This window comes from Barbatula barbatula, assembly GCF_947034865.1.
Source record: "Barbatula barbatula genome assembly, chromosome: 19".
In the NCBI taxonomy this organism is placed as follows: Eukaryota; Metazoa; Chordata; class Actinopteri; order Cypriniformes; family Nemacheilidae; genus Barbatula; species Barbatula barbatula.
Genome location: NC_136782.1, coordinates 10946566 through 10970099, shown reverse-complemented (window position 1 = coordinate 10970099; position 23534 = coordinate 10946566). Strand labels below are relative to the sequence as shown.

The 23534-nt window shown below is 38.5% G+C and overlaps 2 protein-coding genes across 2 annotated transcripts in view; both read right to left on the bottom strand.

The window, feature by feature from the left end:
- Window positions 1-443: 443 nt before the first annotated feature.
- Window positions 444-12746, bottom strand: LOC306908364 (alpha-2-macroglobulin-like protein 1). The gene is made up of 36 exons (XM_079481165.1): window positions 12394-12746; window positions 11296-11479; window positions 10909-11065; window positions 10716-10768; window positions 10485-10505; window positions 9409-9577; window positions 9244-9328; window positions 9050-9167; window positions 8770-8875; window positions 8578-8687; window positions 8249-8416; window positions 7921-8151; window positions 7747-7810; window positions 7508-7653; window positions 7283-7432; window positions 7003-7185; window positions 6838-6922; window positions 6644-6767; window positions 6318-6543; window positions 5920-6046; window positions 5478-5599; window positions 5196-5247; window positions 4770-4853; window positions 4468-4644; window positions 4125-4206; window positions 3860-4016; window positions 3559-3633; window positions 2950-3112; window positions 2642-2835; window positions 2258-2473; window positions 1950-2068; window positions 1530-1620; window positions 1371-1439; window positions 1181-1286; window positions 804-854; window positions 444-686 (listed from the first exon to the last, which is right to left on the bottom strand). Exons 1-35 carry the CDS (start codon window positions 12462-12464, stop codon window positions 811-813), a joined length of 4329 nt encoding a protein of 1442 aa, XP_079337291.1. The 5' UTR covers window positions 12465-12746; the 3' UTR covers window positions 444-686; window positions 804-810.
- Window positions 12747-22352: 9606 nt separating this feature from the next.
- The window catches only part of LOC306908365 (alpha-2-macroglobulin-like protein 1), a 30997-nt gene continuing 29815 nt past the window's right edge, over window positions 22353-23534 (bottom strand). Inside the window, exons 32-36 of the mRNA XM_079481166.1 lie at window positions 23437-23527; window positions 23278-23346; window positions 23089-23194; window positions 22712-22762; window positions 22353-22594 (exon numbers count right to left, since the gene is read on the bottom strand). Of these exons, the coding sequence (XP_079337292.1) occupies window positions 22719-22762; window positions 23089-23194; window positions 23278-23346; window positions 23437-23527 (310 nt within the window). The 3' untranslated portion in view covers window positions 22353-22594; window positions 22712-22718. The remainder of the gene's footprint in view (window positions 22595-22711; window positions 22763-23088; window positions 23195-23277; window positions 23347-23436; window positions 23528-23534) is intronic.

The following is a 23534-nucleotide window of genomic DNA, read 5'->3' as shown; positions in this document are numbered from 1 at the left end:
TGCATAGAACTGTCTGTGCTTGCGTGTAATTTTGTAAAAATGTTAGTGTACAGTATAAAATGTGGATAAGCCAGAGAGGCTTTATTATTTGAGCTGGTGCTTAAAACCTAGAGAGATGGCATAGCTTTACAAAGTCAGGAAAACCATGTTATGTGTAAATGCTCCAACACGAGTTCAGCAGACTTCACAAGATTCCCCAGTCTGCGGGTTTGGTCAATTCTTATCATACTGAGAAATTTTATTTATAATTTCCTATTTTCAATTTATTTTTTTCCACAAGAAAACTAGAGATGAATGCATTAGAATTTATTGCAAACTATAAGACCTCTGACCTTTAGGACTGAATTTGTTGACGTTAATATTTAAAAATCTCTAAAGGTTGATGTATTAAAGTACAGATTAAGTCCAGCCAATCCATGCTATAATGAAGTAAACTACAGGATACAGGTTTTAGAAGTGGAAACTCTTTATTCAATAGCATCATGAATCATTGGAGGTCATAAATCTGGCGTTTGATTATCATGGAGTTTATAGACACAGTAGCTTGCCATCAGTAAGCCGATGTCCATCAGGAGGAATATTTCAACAAATCAAGCGTCAGTATTAATTCCATCTCTTGCATGTGATGAAATGAATGGTTTAGGAGTGAAGAACACCGATAATCCAGACTGTGACAGCACTTTCATCTAAAAGTGAAAAAGTATTGTGATTGCTACACATTTTTTGTAAAAGCCTCAAGTACACATTTGTCTACAGCATTTAAATTTAAGAGCACATCTCAAATGACAAATGGAATAACTTACGGATACATTACTTGACACATGGGGAGGTGTACTGCTTCACAGCGCCTTCACCTAAAACAGACGTGCATTAAAACCCAACAGCATATTCCATCTTTGTGCAATTTTGATTTTGCCGCAAAAATCATATTTTTGTAAACGCTGTCACAATCAACTTTGCATCAAAGTATGGCCACGTCTTGAGGCACAAAACCCATTTAAAACATGCGTAAAGCGTTTAACATTGTTTTTGCAGATTAAATTCAATGCATTTATTGTCCTGCTCCAAATATTTTTTAGGCTAAATTTATACTCCTTTAAGCATTGTTTTCCGTTTAGTATTTCCATTTTAAATGTGGATTAAACAAATATTTAACACTTGTGATGTAATAAACACATACTAGTCTTGTAGTAATCGTAGACCGTCACCACAGCTGGTTTCAGGTTCTTCACTACTACGTTCTGCAACAGCATTAAGGTAAAGGAATTCTCCCCCTCCCTTTTCATCTTAAAGAAAAAAAAAAAGATCTGATGTCATTCATAGCAATTATATTCACATGCCAAAATCCCTAAATGTACATTTAGACCTACCCCATCTAAATACAAGATGACATGTCCTTCATTCTGCTCCAGAAGTTTGATTCTGGAATCCTGCTGAAGCTATGGACACAGAGACCAATGAGAACACTTCAAATGCTGCTGCGTTTGAGATTAAAAAAACAAGACTGAAGGCCTGAAAGTGTCACTCACAGTTTGTAGAGACAAGGAATCCAGCACAAATCCAGACAGCAGCTTCACATTAATGATGACCATGTTTGTCTCTTCTCGTGGACCATTATACCTGCAACAATAATAAATATGGTTCAGTGTTTGCTGTTTATCAAGCCACATACACAAGTCTTGGCACGTGAAAGGTTAAATGCTTTGAAGGAACCGTTGTTTGGCTTCAAATGTTCTTTATGGTCTAATATATTTTCCAGGTTATATAAATATAAGGCATGGCCATATCCTTGTAGAGATTAACTGAATGTTTTTAAAGACTTGTATACCATGTCTTTGTTACTGCACTAAACATTTTATACACACGAGGCAATTGTAATTGTTTAATAAATTATGAAACCAAAGATAGCCCTCGTGAGTTTAGACTACTACATGAAGAAAGCTTCTCACCTGACAGTGAAAGCTAATGTGAAAGTATAGTACTGTATCCTTTTACAAGTTGATGTTGCATTTGTAGTGATGCTGAAGGCCAAGGAGTTAGAGGGCAGGACATTGTAGTGCAAGGCAAACTGAGGAAAAAACAGAAGACGTAAAGGCCAAATGGATGTTTGAGAGAGTTTTGAATTGTCATGTCAATAAAATTATGTTTTAATGGCAAATGTGAATTCAGCTGAAAACATATGGCATGATGGAAAGTCCATATTTTGGGTAAACACTTTGTGAAGCTCAAGAGCAACACGTGAAGGCATCTTACGAACCTGAACAAACACACAGCCCTGGCCTTGTGCAGCGAGTGTGAAGTTTCCTGCAGCTGGCTGCAGCTGTCTCTCTTGGTAAAGCAGTCGGTTTCTCTGGTCGACAGTGAAGTTGTATTTCAGGTTTGAGGGGGAGGTCACATTGACAACAACGGTTCCTGTTGGACTGTAGGTGGCAGCACTGTATTTAGCGAGTGCCTGGAGGGCCACCACAGTGTCCTGTTCACAGAGAGGGAGGAAGCCAATTACAGCCTGTCAAAATAGCATACGTATATTGAAACTACACTAGGTTTTAAAGTTGTCACTAGTTTACACTCTTGGATGGAGAACCACTGTAGGTAAATCATGAATGAATGAAATAAGTGCCTTGAAATAACATTACTGTACCTGAGAAGAGGAGAAACCTCCAAAGGCATTTTGCCTCTTGGCCAGCCAGCGTACAATGGTAGCAGAATAGTCCAGTTTAAATGATGGCAGTGTTGGTCCAGAAAGAAGCGCCAACAACACGTATGAACTCATCTCTACCTCTAAAGCGCCTGTCATTTGCCCAGTCTTTGCCTGGGTCCAATATCGCCCAACCCCTGAAGACAGCAATAAATCAAAAGTCCTCAGTCTCATGGGGTCTTGGTAAATATTCTGATTAGGAAAACAATTTTATCCTATTTAAAAATGTTTTATTCAGAGCTGAATGGCACCTTCTCTCTTGACTCGACTGTCCAAGTTGGAGATGAGTTTCTGTCTCATGTCTTGGTTTCCAGCAAGAGTGAATGTGTAGGAGGCCAGGGCAGTGAAGTATGTGTTGTCAAGGTTGCTGGAAGCTTCCTTGAGACAAACAAGGCCTTGCTTCACCATTGGATCCTTAAAGAGCACGCAAAAGTCAAATCTCTGTTAGTTGCAATAACTTTATAAAATCAGGCTTCTGTCACACCACACACAAACAATGTGTATTGCCAAGCCCAATGTTGAAACCTGTCAACATGTACATATTCAAAAGCCATTTTCATATCAAACAAAAAAGTTAGTTTTCTGAAGTGTACGTTACGCAGAACCCAAACCCTAAAGTAGGCTATAGCTAAACTTCACAGTATTGTAAATTCGACAATCCAGATGATTTATAGACTGTGGTGTTGTGTAAAAACATTTACAGATATTAGACAGTACGGTTGAATCTATACTTGCAGCTGCCCCGCTGCAATCAATGCTAGCAATATGAATAGAGAAGCTGTCCAATAACGCAAATGTTTGGTGTCCAAAGGCCTTCTACTTGGGATTTATAGAGACTGTTATGGAGTCTTAACACTCACAGTGGTATTCACACCCAGTTCCAGCAGAGCTGCTACGATGTATGCGGTGAGGGTGACATCGTCACTGACACCACCCTTTGAAAGAAACAAGGCAGAGAGACTTTATAACAGCAACATTGATACAAATTTACAATAAGTAGATTATGTAAAGAATAGATAGCTATAGTACATAGTGTATGTTTTTATGCTCAATAATGTGATTGTCTGTTTGCTGTAGGGCCTATTGCAGGATAAACAACCCTGCAGATGTGAAAGTTTAGTTCAGCCGAGCTGTCAACACCAATCCTGTTTCTAGTCTTACCTTCATATCATTGTGGTAGAGGACACCCACTGTTTTATAGCACCCATTCCCCTGCTGTTGCTGACCCAACCAAATCTTAGCCTGATCGATGTTAGTGTCATCTACAAACACATACTTCTTTGCCCCTCCGAAAATCTTCATCACATATGCAGTTAACCTGAGAAGCGTAATGAGTTTTCAAAAACTAGAATATTTATACTTTGCAACCCAGTCACACAGAAAATATTATAGAACCAAATGCTTCATTGTCCATTTTTAAACTGACCAGGTGTGCCCAGAAGGATCACCGTTTCCAAAAGCGCTGTAAGACCCATCATAATGTTTGTATGTCAGCTGTGTTTGGTAGCCTGTGAAAAGAAAATGAACATGAATATCTGAAGCTTCAGTATAAGGCTCTTCATTTAAATCACGTTTTTGCCTTATTCTGAATATTACTATGACTACTGCACTGTGTAACTTTATAATTTCTAAAACGTTTCATATTGCTTATTTTACATTATATTGTATATAAATTTGTCTGAGGAAACAAAACAAACTTGTCAGTTTTGCAAAATTGGAAGTGTGAATATACTGTAATAATTTTATATTCATTATAATATAATTCTCACCAGTCTGCAGATAGGTTTTAGCTCGTGCCAAAATCTCAGGAGTGAGCTGTCCACTGCTCTCCAAGTACTGAAGGATGTAAATGTTGGGGGCAAAGTTCACCATGTTCTGCTCTCCACAGCCGTAAGGCATCCGTAACAGATCAGCGATGTTTCTTAACGCATGACTGATCAGATCACCTGTGGAGCAAACAGGAGCAGATCATTTCAGCTAAAAAGCACACAGTTAATAGCACGAGTAGCAATAAGTTTAGTGTTTTTTTACTAATACATTATGCATGTTTAGACACTTAAATTGAACTTACCCAGAACAGTGACAAAGCTTTTTTCAGAATCCTTCACAACAACTTCAGGGAGTTTAAGAGAGACCGTTGTGTTCACAGTGTTGCCTAATAGAAATATAATTAAGTCAATGATACGTCTCCCTTGCTTCGAAATACAACCAATTATTATCACAGCATTGCATTCAGACGTAACTTCATATTTTTATGTTATTTAGTTTAAGTAGACAACTTAAGTATCACGGTCACAATATAACTGAACTAAAAAACAAGCTACATAGTCTAAACTGTCGGTTATCATGCTGCATTTTATTACATAAGTGCAAATATTAATCAAAGTATCCATCTGGAGGCGAGTTAGAATTGGTGTTAACTGTTGGTTAAAACCGAGCCTAAATTGTATTGAAGCCAGAACATTATTAATTTAAAGTGACAGAACAAATTACTGACCTGTTAAACAGAGGAGTTCATTCTGAGTGATAATCTGTTTAACTCCCTCTGCCTGACAAACACAACTTTACATTAGTTATTGTAACAAACTTGAAACTCTTATAATTTTAGTAATCGATAAAAGAGACTTCTTATGGTCTCAGCAAGATTTCCTTTTCAGTGTACGACACAGATTTAAAGGCTTTGCAAGAAGTTTCTCATTTAAAAAACAAAAAGCAGCATTATTGAACCAGGATGGCGATGTCTAAAGGTTATAATTTCTATGGTTTTAGAAAGGCTCACCTCGACTAGAAACGACTGCGCCACAGTATCAATACGCCTTCCTTCTGGCACGGTCACAATCTCATTCCCACAACGTTCCAGCGTCTTCACAGTCTCAGCTCTCACCGTAACCGTTACCTCTCCTGTAATATACAGCAAATAAAATGTAAGGACAGTGTACTTGTGTTTGAATGTGATTTTATTAACTGTAAATGTTAATCACATCAATTTGCCCCGAGTTACTTACCATTTTATTCAATAGGAATAAATTACCATTGAAAATAATTGTTGATATGGGGGCGAAGTGAAGTATTTTAAAATAATGTGATTCAATCATATGTATACATTTAGAATATTACATAGAATTACCAGTGTAGCCATAATAAGTGGGGCATAGCTGCATTTATAGAAAGTGTACTTGCAATCTTGAGCACAACAAACCATATGAATGTATTGGATTTACCCAGAACAGATGCTGTAACCGTCCACTCAAAGGTTTTGCTCTCTTCTGCACAAAGACATTGAGTGTAATTGCAGCCATTACAAGGCAGAGCTGAGAACTGATCTGACTTTTCCAGTGTGACCTTCACCTGTACATTATAACACACAGATGTTATTTACAGATTATCCACGTGAAATGTGGAGATTTTACAATTTTTCACAGATTATGCATTTTTGAAAGGTAGTCAACTTGGCTACAGAAGAGACTAGAAATAAACTGCAAATTTAGAAAAATGGGGAAACAATTTTAGTTTTTTTGTCGCTTAAGCAGACTCAAATATTCTATAAAAAATGCTTTGTGTATAAAACAGATACAATGTTAGTCATGTGCATATTTTCAGAATTATCAGGGTGACGCACCATAATACATTTGGAGAGGTAGTTGAATACAGTAGCTTTGAGTGTGAGCTCTTCTCCACGGATTACAGAGTAGGGGAGAGCGAGGCTGACAAAGAACGGCTGGAAGGCAGTGAGAGCGGTGCTGGGTGCAACTCCAAAACCAACAGAAGATGTACAGAAAGCATCTGTGGCCCATTTAGTGATGGTGTCAGGAACAGTCTTTGTAAGAGTCACGGATCCAGAGCTCCTAATGAATAATCAATCCAAGTACAATTGCATAAGGATTAATTATTTGTATGCTAGAAAGGGAATGGAGGTATAGTAACATAAGCGGGAGCTATACACACCCCACAGGCACAAGATCCCATATCCAAGTTTCCGGAAAGAACTTGCGAATTGTGTTTTGAACAGTGTCTTCCCCAGGTGGACCAAAAGCCAAATTTTCTCTTGCATTCGGTTGAAATGCACCTCCTGCAACGGTTTGAGCAGACAGTATGTACAGAAAGTATAGAATATCAGAAAGAAAGATTATGTCACTTACCCATGGCTGTCATCATAACCTTATAGTCATAACAGTAAACCGGTTCTCTCACATCAGAGTTGGTAGCCATTTTGACTCCAATTGCCTAGAAAGCAAGCATCATGTCTCATTAAATGGATAATGAATAACTAACAACCACTGAAACAGGACAACATGAGATCTTACTTTAAAGGCACCGTATGCATCGTTGCTACTGTAATAAGGATAACCAAATCGTGAACGTCTTTCCCTCGCCAGCATTGGGGGGTCAATTGGATCCATGTCTACAGGTATGCAGGGATCTTCATTATATTCCCAGACTTGATATGGGTAATCCACCAACATTTGGACTGGCAACATTCCAAAAACCTACAGATCAAGTTCATTTACAGGATGAATTTACGCCACTAAATCAAACAGATCAATAAAAACATTTTTAAAGATTCTTCTGTTAAACAGTTCGTACAAAGGCAGCGTTGAGTTGAGCTTCTGGTCTAAAAAGCAGTACGCTCTGATCAATGGACCTGACGGAGCAAAGGGAACCAGGCTGGGCATTCAGGTTTAGAGACGATGTGTCTTTAGGCAGAGCCACGGAAGATGAGAAACTTAAGGACACCTGGAGCACAGATACAGGGATTATTTAATCAAAATAAAAGATGTGCATTATACATGTTTCATGTGATTTGTTGACCTTGTTTGGCAAGCATTGCTCAATCGGGAAGTTCCAACTGTCCGCAACGGTTTCTCCGTTGGGAAGAACTGTGTACACCACCACCTGGGCGAATGGAGACAGGGCTGTGGTCTTTTTTAAGGTGAACGACAATTTGCCTTTGTTTTCTGTAACAAAGGGAAAACCGGTCAAAGTAAATGAGGCTCTTAGAACATACAGAAAACAATAATTATTGTACTGTCGTAATATCCATTTCATACCCGTTCCAAACTGCACGTTGACAGACACAAGGCCATTTTGAGCCATACTGCCTTTGGAAAAGACCTGGATCCCACAAAGTGGAAAAACATTGTGAGAGTTTATGAAAAGCAAACAAACATGGATTTATGGTTGCAAGCAATGTACAGTATGATTAAATCTATAGTTAAACATACCATGTAGAAGACATCCAGTGTTTTCTGTCCCTTGAGCAGTGCACTGCCCTGAATGATGTAACTGGCCTCTACATTTGCACCAATCGCACAGCTCAATGGGTTTGAAGTAGAAATGAACATCAGAAAACTTTTGCTTTTGGAGTAGAACGGCCTTAAGGAGAGACTGCCTCCATTATAATCTCTTTCTGCAGGCCAGAAACCATTCTGGCATTTATCCTCAATATGTCGAGCCTAATGTAAAAGGAGGATGTCATTCATTTGTGTATATGTATTCATTCAATTGCTCAGCAAAGTTATAGAAGTATATAATGGTTGAAAACATTCAAACCTGTAAATAAGCAGGTTGACTTGACCAAACTGTCGTGTCTAAAGAGAAGCGAGCTGTGCCGTTGTTGTCAGTCGTAAGTGTCATAGTAACACTTTTGAAATTGTAGTTTACAATGAGATACACGGTTTGACCTTTCAGTGGTTTGTTGTATACATCAGTGACTAGAACCTGTAAAAAACATGAAACAAGAATTTGTGACAGTTTTGTTACCAATTAAGAGTATTGATGTTGTAATTTTGGTACGTCTCATAAATGTCTTGGTCTTTAGAGAAAGATCTTGACTAAATCTTTATTATATACACTGGGAAAAAAAAACATTATCATCCAACCTTTCCCTCATAGGCAATCCCAGGCTTGTATATATCTGCGGAGTCCACAAAGGAAACTGTGATAACATCACTGCTATAAGAAACTCCAGCTGAACCCTCCACAGTAATCCCTGAAAAACACGAATAAAAATGTTAATCGGTACTTCTAGGACAATTAACTGGGAGAAGAGCAATTTTACTTGACAAGCTTACCGGTTCCATCCTCTTCTACCTTGTAGTTGATTTGAAATTGTCCTCCTGGACGCATGCCATATTCAGATACATTTATAACTTGAGAGGCACAGCCAGTCTTGTCAGTCTACATGAAAAATTTACATGAATTTAAATTCGAAATGTCACATGGTGTAAGAAGCTTTCCTATGCGGTTTATTGAACTATTATATCTATTGCATCTTCGAACTGTGACATCAAATATCATTTTCCTGACACAGTAGTCAGTTTCAAACAAAGTATTTAATAGGCTGTAGCAAACCTTTATGATGTAAGTTCTGCATGTTTTAGGTGCACTTTGGCGATACTGGTAAAAAATATAGTTTGATCCACACACTTCAGCGGTAACAGACCCCTGCACACCCTTCCCATAGGTGTATCTACAAAAATGAAAAAAGTATGAGACATATAACATTTACGTTGCTTTTATCTGCTAAATTTAACAAAAGTGTTTACCGAGCACAAATGTTTAGTATGAACTCTTTATTCGTGGGCGTTATAACGGGTGGAAGATTCACGTTGACTTCAAATTTAGGCAGAACTACAACAAACAAGATGAGACGTTTTAAAAAACAGGACAAATTATGCAAGAAACTGTCAGAGCTGATTTCTAGTTCCAACCATATCCTTCAATTTCGAAATTGTGTGTCGTTTGTTGGTTCTTCTCATCCCAAGCAGTGATGACGTAGTTGCCCTCAGCAGCCTGTGGTGTAATGCGATGGAAGAGATCTAAAATGCCATTACTGGTGGTCTGATTCAACCATTGACCAATGCGATTCGAGTTAGGATCCTACAAGTGGCACAAAGAAAGCCAGTGTGATGAAACTGAAAACCGCTAGCTAGAAAAAAATAACCTAATAATTCATGAATTTCTTTTACAACTGTTACCACAGTTCCCCGGATGGAGGGAATGAGACGTTATGTTGAGATGACAGTATGGGGCTTTGAACTAGAGAACCGATCTCAGTTTCAAAAAAAAAAAAAAAAAAAAAATTACTTTTGAAAAGAATCCATGCCAGTCTCTACCCTGTACATACAGGTATAAAAGACGGCCAGCCCATTCATTCGGTCTCTGTGCTGAGGAACCTGGCTGGTGCCGCCCGGTCACTGCAGAGGATGGCCAAATCTCCACAATGACCTAATGAAGGCAGAAAGCAGGTGTGTGCAGAACCGGCCATCAATCTTAGCTGTTGCTACCATGCAAGATAAAGGTGTACAGCAGCACCATAGCGAAGACTGTAGAACCTTGCTATAGTGTTGGGCATAGCCCAACCCGCAGCTCTGCGATGTCTGCCATTGAGACGCCCTGTGCTAGTGCCCTAGGGGCGGCTATACCCCAGGTGGAGTGAGCTCTCACTGCAAGAGGGCATGGGAGATCTTGGGACCAGTATGCTGTAGTGATGGCATCCACAATCCAGTGCACCAGTCTAGGTTTGGAGGCAGGGGTCTCGGGACAAGTTGGACAGTGCATGAAGACTGAGAGGTTCCACAGGTCTGTCCTGTGGTGCCACGCCATGCCCTTCCCTTTAGAAAGGTCCTTAATCAGGGCAACTGGCCAGAACAGTTCATTGGCCTTTTGAAATTACGATCAGGGAACACTGGTTCTCAAGTTCTAAACCCATATGGTGGTCTCGACATAACATCGAGAGACTGACAGAAAGGTAACAAACATATGCTTAAAGGATTTTATACTGTACCTGGAGTTCTATGGTTTGAAACTGAAAAGAAAACAGAAAAAGATTGAGTTTGATCATTGGTATTATAGTGACAATGCTTGAAGAGCTGGCATAATAGCTATTCAAACACTGACTGCACTTTGATAAATGAAGCAAGGATTGTCATGTTAAAGCCATTTCTTACTGATGGCCATTACCGAAAATTACTGACTATGCCATAGACAAAAAATGTAAACAAATGGATAGTATTACCTTCTGATTAAGAGTCAAGAAATTGGAATCCAAAGAGACGATGCGAAATTTTACTAGGGAAGAGAATTGTAAACAGCACAGTAGCACATAAGAAATAAAGCGAGTAAACTTGGCTGTATGAACAAAAAATATGCCGTTAAATCACATTCATTGATATGTAGAAGCACAGGCAATTTAACGAATACAAAAATACCGGTTTCTCCTGGCTTGTAGATTGGCTTGTCTGTTTGGATGAAAATGAGCTTCATTGGAGGCTTTATGAGAATCTGAGTAGTTTTGTTTAGTGATGTCTTGTCTCCTTCAATTTTAACATAGACGGTTGCCACAGTGTCTATAAGCACTACAGGGACCTACAGGATCCAAAGCAAGGAACAAGAGCTTTAAAGCAAAGTGTTACTAACTCTTGCTAGAAAACCACTTCGCTAAACGATCCAACCAGTCGATCAAAGACGCAAATATAATCAATGGATTTGTTGGTCAAAGACAAATAAATGATTAATAAAGAATATTCAAAAAAATAAATGACATACAAAAGGGAATGACCACAACACAATATACTGTAATTGTTAAGTATACTGACCTGGAAAGGCACGCACTTGTAGAAATTCCTTCCGATTGAGTTCTCTTTAAGAATTGTCCTATTTCCATTATCTGAGCTTAAGGTTACCACTAAAGAAAGGGTTGTATTGGGCTCATGAATATGGGCACACAGAGTCTCACTTGTGCCGCTCACCACCTGAGAAGTGACTGCAACCAGGTATGTGCTAGAAGACAAAACGGAAACACTGCTTTTATTCACAGTAACTGTTTTGAGTGCTTTGAGGAACTGCATTATTATCGATTACAATGCTTATAGTTGTGCTTGTAGCAGAATGAAGCAGCGATCTCTAACTCACTGGGTAATGTTGAAGACTTCAGGAAAATGTTGCATATGTTAACTTGTTGGTGCATTTCAAGTAAATGAATAAGTGAATTAAAAGGCTAAACAAGACAAGAGATGTTTTTAAAGGCTTGTGAAATCCATATAAGTTTATAATATGAAGTGGCTATAATTGTATTTCATCAATAACAGTCTCTAGACCATTTCAAAAGATGTTTAGGTACATGTGTTAACGGACTGCTGTTATACGTTCATAACTTTTCCACAGCAACGGATGAAAGCTAACAGATAATCCTGGACCTTTACAGGGTCCAGAAAAGGTAGAAAACCTGTACCGGTCACTGGGATGGTGCCCTTTGCACCATTTAGAAACAAATATTTATACATTTTGTATAGGGATGCACAGATATGAACATTTTGGCAGATAACGGATGATTCTTTAACATTGGAAGCAGATAACCAATATACATGTCCTGATATACAGTATCTAGATATGAAGATAACATTCCCAAAGACTGAAATAAAAGATAAGTGGACAACTGCATTTATATGAAAACATTTACTGCCGACAAGTTAGCTATTAGTTCCTTCAAATTTTAATCTTTAGTAGGCTTGGTACGTGATTGTGAGGTGAAGTAAACTTTACTGCTATAATTTGTTGTTGGAATAAAAACCCTTAAGGTGCGAAGTAGTACTTTTTCAAAAAGGGTACCACCCCAGTGATGCTTTTGTGACTTCTCTCGACAGCGTAGTATTCTGCATGTCTGCTAAAATGAAAAGAATGATAAATGTACTTACGGGTCAGTCGCTCCACATGTTGAATCATATTGTAGCAGCAGAACTGCCAGAAGCGTTACCAGCGCCCGCATCTTGAGCTGTTGGTTTTGGAGTCGCACACAGATTTGGTGCACAGTTTATACACCTCTGCCTACTCTCTGTCCTACCTCACCAAAGCAAAGAAAGTTGAGCAACTGGGTGGATGAGTTGGCTGAAACCGATTCAACCTGCAGTATTGCTCCAAGGTTTCCCAAATGAGTGACTCAGGAGTAAACCTGAACCGTTACCCAAGATCAACTACAACAGTCTTGACTCTTGTTTTATCTAGATTTTCACGGTCTGTTGATTAGTCATTAGGTTCACCTGTGTCCATTAGGTGACTCGTTAGTCTTGTTAATGGGTTTGTAGATTACAGTTCAGTTATATTCTATTCCTGTCACCCCACGAGACTTTGCCATAGTGATGGATGCCATCCCCAGTGGAGCTATTGCACTTTTAAGAAACTCAGCTGATTCTTAACTATCTTCTATCTCTTGGATACATCCATGCGAAACTGCAATAGGGAGGATCTGCTTTTTATCCTGTCCCTCTTCTAGGATTAGAAAGATTAGACAACTTTTTCAGAGTGATATTATAACTGTCCCTTCTATAATTTCATAATGGAGTAATAGTTTTAATGATATTCCTTGGAAGAAAGTGTGGTCTCTATCCAATAAAGACTTAATCACTAAAAAGGTTAAAGAGGTATCATTCAAGTTCTTGCACCGATTTTACCCAGTCAAAGTCTTTATCAAAAAAAATGTTTCCAGAGTTGGATCCCCTTTGCTCCTTCTGTGGAGTGGAAGACGAGTCTGTTCCTCATCTTTTTTGGGACTGTATTCATGTAGCTAATTTTGGGGAAAAATTGTGTCTGTTTGTACATGCTTCTTTATTAGTCAACTTTTCTTTGATGTTTAAGGATATCTTATTTGAATTTTATAATTCTGACAAAAATCTAAAAGACAAGTATTTTCTTATAAATCTATTTATTTTTCTAGCCAAGTTTTTTGTACACAAGTGTAAGTTTTTGTCTGTCAAACCTCTTTTTATAATCTTTTGCAAAGACCTTAAATGTTATTTGGGTACCATCTCTTCTTCTAACAATGCCAAAGCATTAAAGTCTGTTACAATGTGCACAAAGTATAATATTTCAGCTTTGTTGTAATGAAAACCAAAAGGGTCTCGAGGCTTTTCTCTATCTCTTGAATTTATTTTAAGTTTTTGTTACCCCTGGCTCAATTTTATTTGTATTTATTTTTATTTTTATCTATTTGTTATTAATTTTACTTCCTTTTACTGGCTTTTTGTCTTCTGAATTACTGTTGTTTATTTTTGCTCTTAATTGTGACATTGTACTTGATATTATATTTGTTCAATAAACAAAAAGGATTACGTTTCAGTTACGTAACAATCACGTGATGTGGTTGGGTGGGAGGGAGCGTTGAACTTGGACACCGAGTTTCTCAACGATTTCCATTTTACGTTTCCATTTAGTCATTTAGCAGACACTTTTATCCAAAGCGACTACAAAGGGTGCCCTTAAATAAATGTCCCTTTAAACAACAAGTTTGTATGAAACTGACCAGATATCAATAACACATTTCCCGGTAAGAGACTTTTGTTTACATCTGTCATATTGCTCTAATATGCCGGTTTGCTGTAAAGAAATAGACATCGCCTTTAAAAGGTATAAATATTGTTAACATACTGAATCGTTTTTAAATTTTTTGTGTTACACAATTCATCTTAAGTTGATGACGTTGATGTTTTTTAATGCATTTTTCAAACTACACGTCACGTTACGGTTGAAATTTCGTTCCAAAATGAAAGTTGAACGGACACATTTGACGTCACCTGGCCGTGATTTCCACGTCTTTTCTGCTCGTCCCTGGACGTCCAAATTTGTCATCATCTGGACGTTTATTATAAGTTAGGCTTATATATAGGCTACGCTTACATTAAGCAGCAAGCTATACATTGAATATAATCACACACCCATTGTGTAATATCATGTAAGGCAAGCAATTATTGACAAATCCCTAAATCGGTCTGACCTCTGAACGTCTGTTAAACGTTTTAATCACGGCTACATCACAAAAAAACACATTTTTCGTGGATTTAGGCAAAAAGTGTTTTAATTTAGCGCAGGATATTTTATAGTGAACATCCCATTTTTTGGAATGTCTTCCATTTGTTAAACAGCTACAATTCAAACAAGAAAATAAACATTACTTAATTTAACATTAATGTTATGCAGCTATTAATCAAACATGAAAATAACAAAAATACAGTATTATTATGCTTGAATATGTCTACTCTCTTCTTGGTCCCCGACCACCAGCTCTTCCAAGAGTATGATTCATGTGTTCCACCATTGAAGCATGGAAGTCAGAGCTATGGCACTACCAATTATTTCCTAACAGCCATAAAAACAAGTAAACAACAAAATCATGGATTATGGTTAACACATGTGTAAATGTTTTGGAGTCGATGAAAGTTGTTTACCGTTCATCTTTTATATCCACTACCCCAGCGTGCTTCAGGTGTTCCGCCATTGCTGCATCAAAGTCTGAATCTGTTGCATTTGGGCAGGCAAAACCTGTTCACAGCATCTGAGTGAAAGAAGAGAATATGAATATTAAAAAAGTCGAAATAATGCTGTTCGTTTTGAAAGATGAACTTCAACAATAAACTGGCATTCTGGATTATGGCAAATCTACATATTCTATTAAGAGTCTAGATTGTGACAAAGAATATACAGGTACATCTAAAAAAAATAGAAATATTTCACTATATGTGTAATGAATCTATATAATATATGGGTTTCACTTTCTGAAATGATTGACAAAAATGTGAGATGTAACCTGTATGTAAGATTAGTGAAAAAAAGACAGCATTGCCCCCTCTGACTTCAATACCACTGTTGTGCCTTTGAGAAAGACCTGTAAACTTTGTGAAAGTGGCATTTCTGCGACTTCTGCGAAGTGGTATCTGCGATCCTGAAGGACAACGCTAACGTCGAAGCTGTCGTGGTGCACGCGGGAGTGAACGACGTCAGGATGCGGCAGTCGGAGATCCTGAAGAGGGACTTCAGGAGTCTGATCGAGACGGTACGCAACGCATCGCATCGCCCACAGCGAGGATTATCGTATCAGGACCGCTGCCTACCTACCGACGAGGGAATGATAAGTTCAGTAGACTTTTTTCGCTTAATCAATGGTTGATGTCATGGTGTATTGAACAGAAGCTGCTCTTTGTAAATAATTTTGATCTGTTCTGGGAGCGACCTAGGCTCTTCCGCCCCAACGGCCTGCATCCCAGTAGCATCGGAGCGGCTCTCCTGTCCGACAACATCTCGAAGGCGCTACGCACCGGTTGACTATGTCTCCCACAGGTAAGTCTCCCTCAGGTAAGTCAAAACTTTAACCATAGTATGTGCGCCTCAACTGCTATAAATATTACTGTTTCCAAATATATAGAGACTATATGTCCCCCCCGAATAATACTACAAAGTAAACATTTTGGCAAAAGTCAGAGAAAAAATCTGATCGTGATTAAACCTGAAGACAATGTAATAAACAACCAAAACCAATTTATAAAGTTCGGCCTACTTAATATTAGATCACTAAATTCAAAGGCAGTTATTGTAAATGAAATGATCACGGACAACAGTTTTGATATACTCTGTTTTACCGAGACCTGGCTTAAACCAAATGATTATTTCGGCCTAAATGAGTGTACCCCACCAAGTTATTGTTATATGCATGAGCCACGTCCGGTTGGTCGGGGTGGCGGCGTCGCTACAATATTTAGAAACTTTCTTACTGTATCTCAGAGAACAGAGCATAAATTTAAATCATTTGAAGTGCTTGCGTTGAACATAATTATTCCTAACAAAAGTAAAAAACCACTGCTTTCTTTTACATTGGCTACGGTGTATAGACCCCCTGGTCCCTATACTGATTTTCTGAAAGAGTTTGCGGACTTCCTATCGGACCTATTGGTTAACGTTGATAAAATACTAATTGTTGGAGATTTTAATATCCACGTAGATAGCGCTAACGATGCATTATCACTGGCGTTTACAGAACTATTACAATCTTTTGGGGTAATACAACACATTAAAGGACCAACTCATCGATTTAATCATACACTAGACCTGATTATATCTCACGGAGCCGATCTAACCAATATAGATATTATGCCTCAAAGCGACGATGTCACCGATCACTATCTTATAACGGGTACTTTGCACACGTCTGGAATCAGCCCTTTAACACGTTATCGACAGGGTAGAACAATCACCTCCGCTACTAAAGATAGCTTCGCAAAGAGCTTGCCAGATCTGACTCCTTTAATAACCATACCAATAAATAACGAATCGCTCGATGTCATGACCAGGAAATTGGGCACTATTTTCTCTAATACATTAGAAGCTGTTGCACCTACGAAGTCAAAAAAGATTAATGAGAAAAATATTGCACCTTGGTACAATAGCACCACTCGCGCCCTTAAAAGAGAAACACGCAAACTAGAGCGCAAATGGATAAAATCGCAATTAGAAGTCTTTAAAATGGCGTGGAAAGAGAGTGCAAATTGTTATAAAAAGGCATTAAAAGCAGCAAAGGCTGAGCATCTTCGTAACCTCATAGAAACCAACAAAAACAATCCAAGGTTTCTATTTAGCACAGTCGCTAAATTAACAAATAAACAGACACCACCTGACCTGGCTATTCCGCCGCACCTCGGTAGCAATGAATTCATGAATTTTTTTACAGAGAAAATCGAAAACATTCGTGACAAAATTGTAAAAACTCAACGTCCAAATCTGTCCTATGAATTAGCACCAACCATCGCTCCAAAAGAAAGGCTACAGGGTTTTTCACCTATAAAACAGGAAGATTTAATTCAACTTATCGCAACTTCTAAACCTACAACTTGCTTACTAGACCCCATACCAACTAAATTATTAAAAGAGCTACTACCTGTTGCAATTGAGCCCATTTATAACATTATTAACTCGTCAATTAATCTAGGCCATGTCCCAGGACCCTTTAAGATTGCCGTCATTAAGCCTCTAATCAAGAAACCAAACTTAGATCCAAATGAACTAGGAAACTATAGACCGATTTCAAATCTCCCATACCTGTCTAAAATACTAGAAAAAGTAGTGTGTACTCAGTTGTGCTCTTCCTTACAAAATAACAACATGCACGAAAAATTTCAGTCAGGCTTTAGATCGTATCATAGCACTGAAACTGCGCTCGTTAAAATTACAAACGACCTGCTTATGGCATCAGATAAAGGTAACATCTCACTCCTGGTCCTGCTTGACCTTAGTGCTGCGTCCGATACCGTAGACCATAACATACTTCTAGATTGCTTACACAACTATACCGGTATTGAGGGACAGGCACTAGAATGGTTTAGATCTTACTTATCAGACAGACATCAATTTGTCCATTTAAATGGGGAATCATCCAATTTAACGCAAGTAAATTATGGATTACCTCAGGGATCGGTTCTGGGACCCGTGCTGTTCTCCATATACATGCTTCCCCTTGGAAACATTATTAAAAAACATGGAATTAGCTTCCATTGCTATGCAGATGATACTCAGCTATATATCTCATCAAGACCAGATGATTCCTCCCAGCTATCCAAATTGGCAGAGTGCATTGAAGATATAAAACATTGGTTGACCTGTAATTTCCTTCTTTTAAATTCTAATAAAACAGAAATATTACTTATCGGACCAAAGACAAGCAAAACAAATATTTCTGATTATAAACTGCAAGTTGAAGGATGTACTGTTTGTCAGGTACAGAAGGCAAGGACTCAAATGCAGATTCAAATAATAATGTTTAATCAAAAGCAAGACAAGAAGCAGAGCTTCAGACAGTTCAGGGCAAAGCAGATGCAAGGTCAGGCAGGCAGGTGGTCAGTCGAGGTGCAAACAGAGTCCGAAGGGGTAATCCAAAAGAGGCAGTACAACAGGCAAGGGTCGGTCGAGGTGCAAACAGAGTCCAGAGGGAGAAAGCAAAACTCGTAATCCAAACTGGTGCAGACTAACAGAGAGAATCCAGATCTAAGCAGCAGTCCAGTCCAAAACAGTAATCCAGTGCAAAAACTACAACTAGAAAAGAGCAGGGTTAGCATAAATAATCCAACAAGGCAAGAGGCTAGAGTGAGGTAGACAATACAACGCAACAGCAACGAAGGAGAGAAACAGAGGGGAATATAAAGGAAGGAAAATAATGAGAGCGATAAGAAACAGCTGTGCGCTGCTGAGCCGCTCAGCAGATTGCCAAGCTGCATCAGCTGTGCACATGGAAAGGTGAGTGAGAACGTGAAGGAAGATCAAACCCGGGACCTGACACTGTTACTCCAACAAATACAGTAAAAGATCTAGGCGTTATATTAGACAGCAACCTGTCATTTCAAAATCACATCTCAATTGTCACAAAAACAGCCTTTTTCCACCTAAGAAATGTTGCCAAGTTACGAAATATACCATTTCTGGAGTCCACTAAATAGAAAAAATAAAAATTACATGAATAATTGACAAGTAACAAGAGATTGTTTTCTTATCAAGTTGACCACAAGCCCTCATACTGAATTTCACCATTAAGTCATTTAATGTGATTCTGTAAAATAAACTACTCAGGATTACTTCACCTCAGTAAAATTACACAGACAGACAGACAGACAGAGAGAGCGAGAGCGAAACAAATATACACAAACTAACATGCACACAAACACGCACAGATTCTTTATCACAATCCACACTCTTAATAGAAGATGTAGACTTTAGAGACTAGTAAAATCTTACCTCAGAATATCAGCAGTGAACTCCGATCGGCACACAGGGACAAAAATAAATAAATAAATAAATAAATAGACTAAATTAAACACACTTAGGCAAACCTGACCTTTTCTGATAGGCTATATATTTTCGGACTGGCCATCTGGCGTTCCGGGATGCTAACGTATGGGGCAAGAACGGAGGCTTGGTGCATTATCATATCAGAACTCCATTGATCATGGCTTATCATAGTTGTCGCGGAAGCGGTTAACTCTAGGCAACCCACCCAGAGTTGATAGAAATAACTCAAATCAGCTGTTCTGAAACCAATAACTCAAAGTTTCCTTATTGAAACAGGCCCCAGGACTACGTCTAAACTGAATGTTACACTTGCTGTCAAATTTTGTGATAACAAACAATTAGGCCGGATGTTCATAAGTTGGGATAGGTTGGGAACCCCTGATCTATTTACACATTGTTCCTGTAGTTGCATGTAATTGCTCATCTTTATGTTAATTGTTACTGTTTTTAGACGGTGACACAAAACTCAGCCAACATTAACAGTTTGGGGACTTGATGATTTTGCTATCAATTTACCAGCAAAAAGCACAACACAGCACAACTCGGGGGTAGAAACTTAGGTAACAAACCTTTTAGAGTAAAGCCTAATGTTACCTTTTAGCCTGCTAGCTTATTTTAGCCAAACTCAAACTACGTGGCAGTTGACAGTGTGTCATAATTTCGTTTTCAGTTCCTTCGTGTCAGACAAGTAAAACTCAGCCACATTAATAAAACAATACAAAATATACTCACCCAACAGTAGTTTAGTAAAACTCTGTGACTTTTCGAAACAAAACAAACCTATAGGTTACTTGTGGCGGTTCGATCCCAAGGTTGTGGGTTCGATCCCAGGGGATTGCAGATACCTATGTAAAATGTATAGGATAATGCAATGTAAGTCGCTTTGGATAAGAGCATCTGCCAAATACCTAAATGTAAATATAAACGTAAATGTACTTGCATAACCCCGGTTCTCTGATAGCATTAAGTGATGTGTACAACGCCCCTATTGGCTGGCAGACATGATGCGCGTTTCTGAGGAGTGGCTACCCACATAGTATAAATAGTGTAATACGGCATCATTTCATCATTCAAAACAAGCACATCACTGCCTTGCTTCGCAAGGGTGGTCGGGTGAGACACCTCACTTAATGCTATCAGAGAACCGGGGTTACACAAGTAACCTATAGTTGTCTTTCAAGCATCCGTTTCGGTGTCTCACTATGGGATATCCTAACTCCTGAATTGCCAAATAACCCGTTTTGAATTGCCTGCCAACCAAGATACAGTCGGGGCTGAATGAGTGTGTACATAAGATCCTACACTCAGCACAACATGCGCAAATGTCTGAGCTGTAACATCCAGTTTTTAAAACCTGGTAAAAGTGTGCGGTGACGACCAGCTCGCCACTTCACAAATGTCCTGAATAGTGTCCACTTTACAGAGAGCCCCCAAAGTTGACATCCTCGAGTGTGCACGTAAACCTGATGGGGTGGCAAGACCTCTACTGGAATAAGCCAAGAAAACTGATTCCACTATCCAGTGTGATAATCGCTGTTTGTGATTGGCTTCGCCATACGTGGTTCAGCCCAAGATACAAACAGCTGATCACTTAATCGGAACCCTGCCGTCCTATTTGTGTAAATCCACAAGGCACGCACTGGGCACAGAGTATTCACCTTTTGCTGATCCGAAGATGCAAAAGGTGGAGGATAAAATGGGGGAACCATACTTTCTCCCGTAGCAGGCTTTTGTTTCTTGGCAATACCCTGGTGGCTTTCATGAGCAAGCTGCAACACTCTTATTTCTAGAGCTCTAGGAATGACTATTCTGGAACCTCTGAGTATAAGATAATCAGTAGGTGAGACAGTTAGCTTGGAGCAGACATTCTTGTAGTGCTTCATGGTGTCCACATGTGGTGTATCCACACCTGATGAAAGCAGACATATAATCATGGGCCTTTACAATGTCAGAAAAAGGTACAAAAGGTGTCACTGAGATGGTTCCCTTCAAAAAAGAAGGTTACCATTTGGGTACAATAGTACATCGAAGACACATATTGGTCTCAAATACATGTATCCTTTAGATCCAAAGAAGTACTTTTTGAAAAAGTATCGTGACAGCTGTTTTTTGACAGTGCAGTATTCTCCATATCTGCGAAAATGAAAAGTATAGTGATAAATGTTCTTACCGGTCAGTTTGTTGAATCATATTTCAGCAGCAGTAGATTCAGGAACGTTCTCAGCACCCGCATCTTGAGCTGTTGGTTTTGCAGTCTTGCACAGATTTTGTGCAGTTTATACACCTCTGCCTACTCCCTCTCCAACCCTCCAGGGCTAAAAAGTGGAGTAGCGAGGTGTTGGATAAATGTAAATCCTACGTTATATAACAAGTGATTCACAAGATTTTTATTATAACCAATCTCACTTTCATAATCTTCTACATTGTTGGTGAGATTGTTTGTCTCCTCTGAAACTCCAGATTTGGCAAATTAAATGCCAACATTAGATTTCAATATGAACTCACTTTCCATGAAATTGACAAATCTAGATTTTCACCTATACAATCTTTCAGTTTTATCAGCAACCATTTTAAAAAAGTGCTTCTCATCACTACCCAATCATGTGTATTTAGACGCTGCATAGAACTGTCTGTGCTTGCGTGTAATTTTGTAAAAATGTTAGTGTACAGTATAAAATGTGGATAAGCCAGAGAGGCTTTATTATTTGAGCTGGTGCTTAAAACCTAGAGAGATGGCATAGCTTTACAAAGTCAGGAAAACCATGTTATGTGTAAATGCTCCAACACGAGTTCAGCAGACTTCACAAGATTCCCCAGTCTGCGGGTTTGGACAATTCTTATCATACAGAGAAATTTTATATTTTCTATTTTCAATTAATTTTTTTCCACAAGAAAACTAGAGATGAATGCATTAGAATTTATTGCAAACTATAAGACCTCTGACCTTTAGGACTGAATTTGTTGACGTTAATATTTAAAAATCTCTAAAGGTTGATGTATTAAAGTACAGATTAAGTCCAGCCAATCCATGCTATAATGAAGTAAACTACAGGATACAGGTTTTAGAAGTGGAAACTCTTTATTCAATAGCATCATGAATCATTGGAGGTCATAAATCTGGCGTTTGATTATCATGGAGTTTATATACACAGTAGCTTGCCATCAGTAAGCCGATGTCCATCAGGAGGAATATTTCAACAAATCAAGCGTCAGTATTAATTCCATCTCTTGCATGTGATGAAATGAATGGTTTAGGAGTGAACACCTCGATAATCCAGACTGTGACAGCACTTTCATCTAAAAGTGAAAAAGTATTGTGATTGCTACACATTTTTTGTAAAAGCCTCAAGTACACATTTGTCTACAGCATTTAAATTTAAGAGCACATCTCAAATGACAAATGGAATAACTTACGGATACATTACTTGACACATGGGGAGGTGTACTGCTTCACAGCGCCTTCACCTAAAACAGACGTGCATTAAAACCCAACAGCATATTCCATCTTTGTGCAATTTTGATTTTGCCGCAAAAATCATATTTTTGTAAACGCTGTCACAATCAACTTTGCATCAAAGTATGGCCACGTCTTGAGGCACAAAACCCATTTAAAACATGCGTAAAGCGTTTAACATTGAATTTAATCTGCAAAAACAATGCATTTATTGTCCTGCTCCAAATATTTTTTAGGCTAAATTTATACTCCTTTAAGCATTGTTTTCCGTTTAGTATTTCCATTTTAAATGTGGATTAAACAAATATTTAACACTTGTGATGTAATAAACACATACTGGTCTTGTAGTAATCGTAGACCGTCACCACAGCTGGTTTCAGGTTCTTCACTACTACGTTCTGCAACAGCATTAAGGTAAAGGAATTCTCCCCCTCCCTTTTCATCTTAAAGAAAAAAAAAAGATCTGATGTCATTCATAGCAATTATATTCACATGCCAAAATCCCTAAATGTACATTTAGACCTACCCCATCTAAATACAAGATGACATGTCCTTCATTCTGCTCCAGAAGTTTGATTCTGGAATCCTGCTGAAGCTATGGACACAGAGACCAATGAGAACACTTCAAATGCTGCAGCGTTTGAGATTAAAAAAACAAGACTGAAGGCCTGAAAGTGTCACTCACAGTTTGTAGAGACAAGGAATCCAGCACAAATCCAGACAGCAGCTTCACATTAATGATGACCATGTTTGTCTCTTCTCGTGGACCATTATACCTGCAAC

Excerpts from the sequence above, each read along its gene's own strand:
- LOC306908364 (XM_079481165.1), bottom strand. The coding sequence starts at position 12,464 with ATGCGGGCGCTGGTAACGCTTCTGGCAGTTCTGCTGCTACAATATGAT. Across the intron at positions 9,578-10,484 it reads TTCAAACCATAGAACTCCAG|GATCCTAACTCGAATCGCAT; the intron begins GTACAGTATAAA and ends TGCCACTTGTAG. Across the intron at positions 5,248-5,477 it reads CGCAGTCGTTTCTAGTCGAG|GCAGAGGGAGTTAAACAGAT; the intron begins GTGAGCCTTTCT and ends TGTGTTTGTCAG.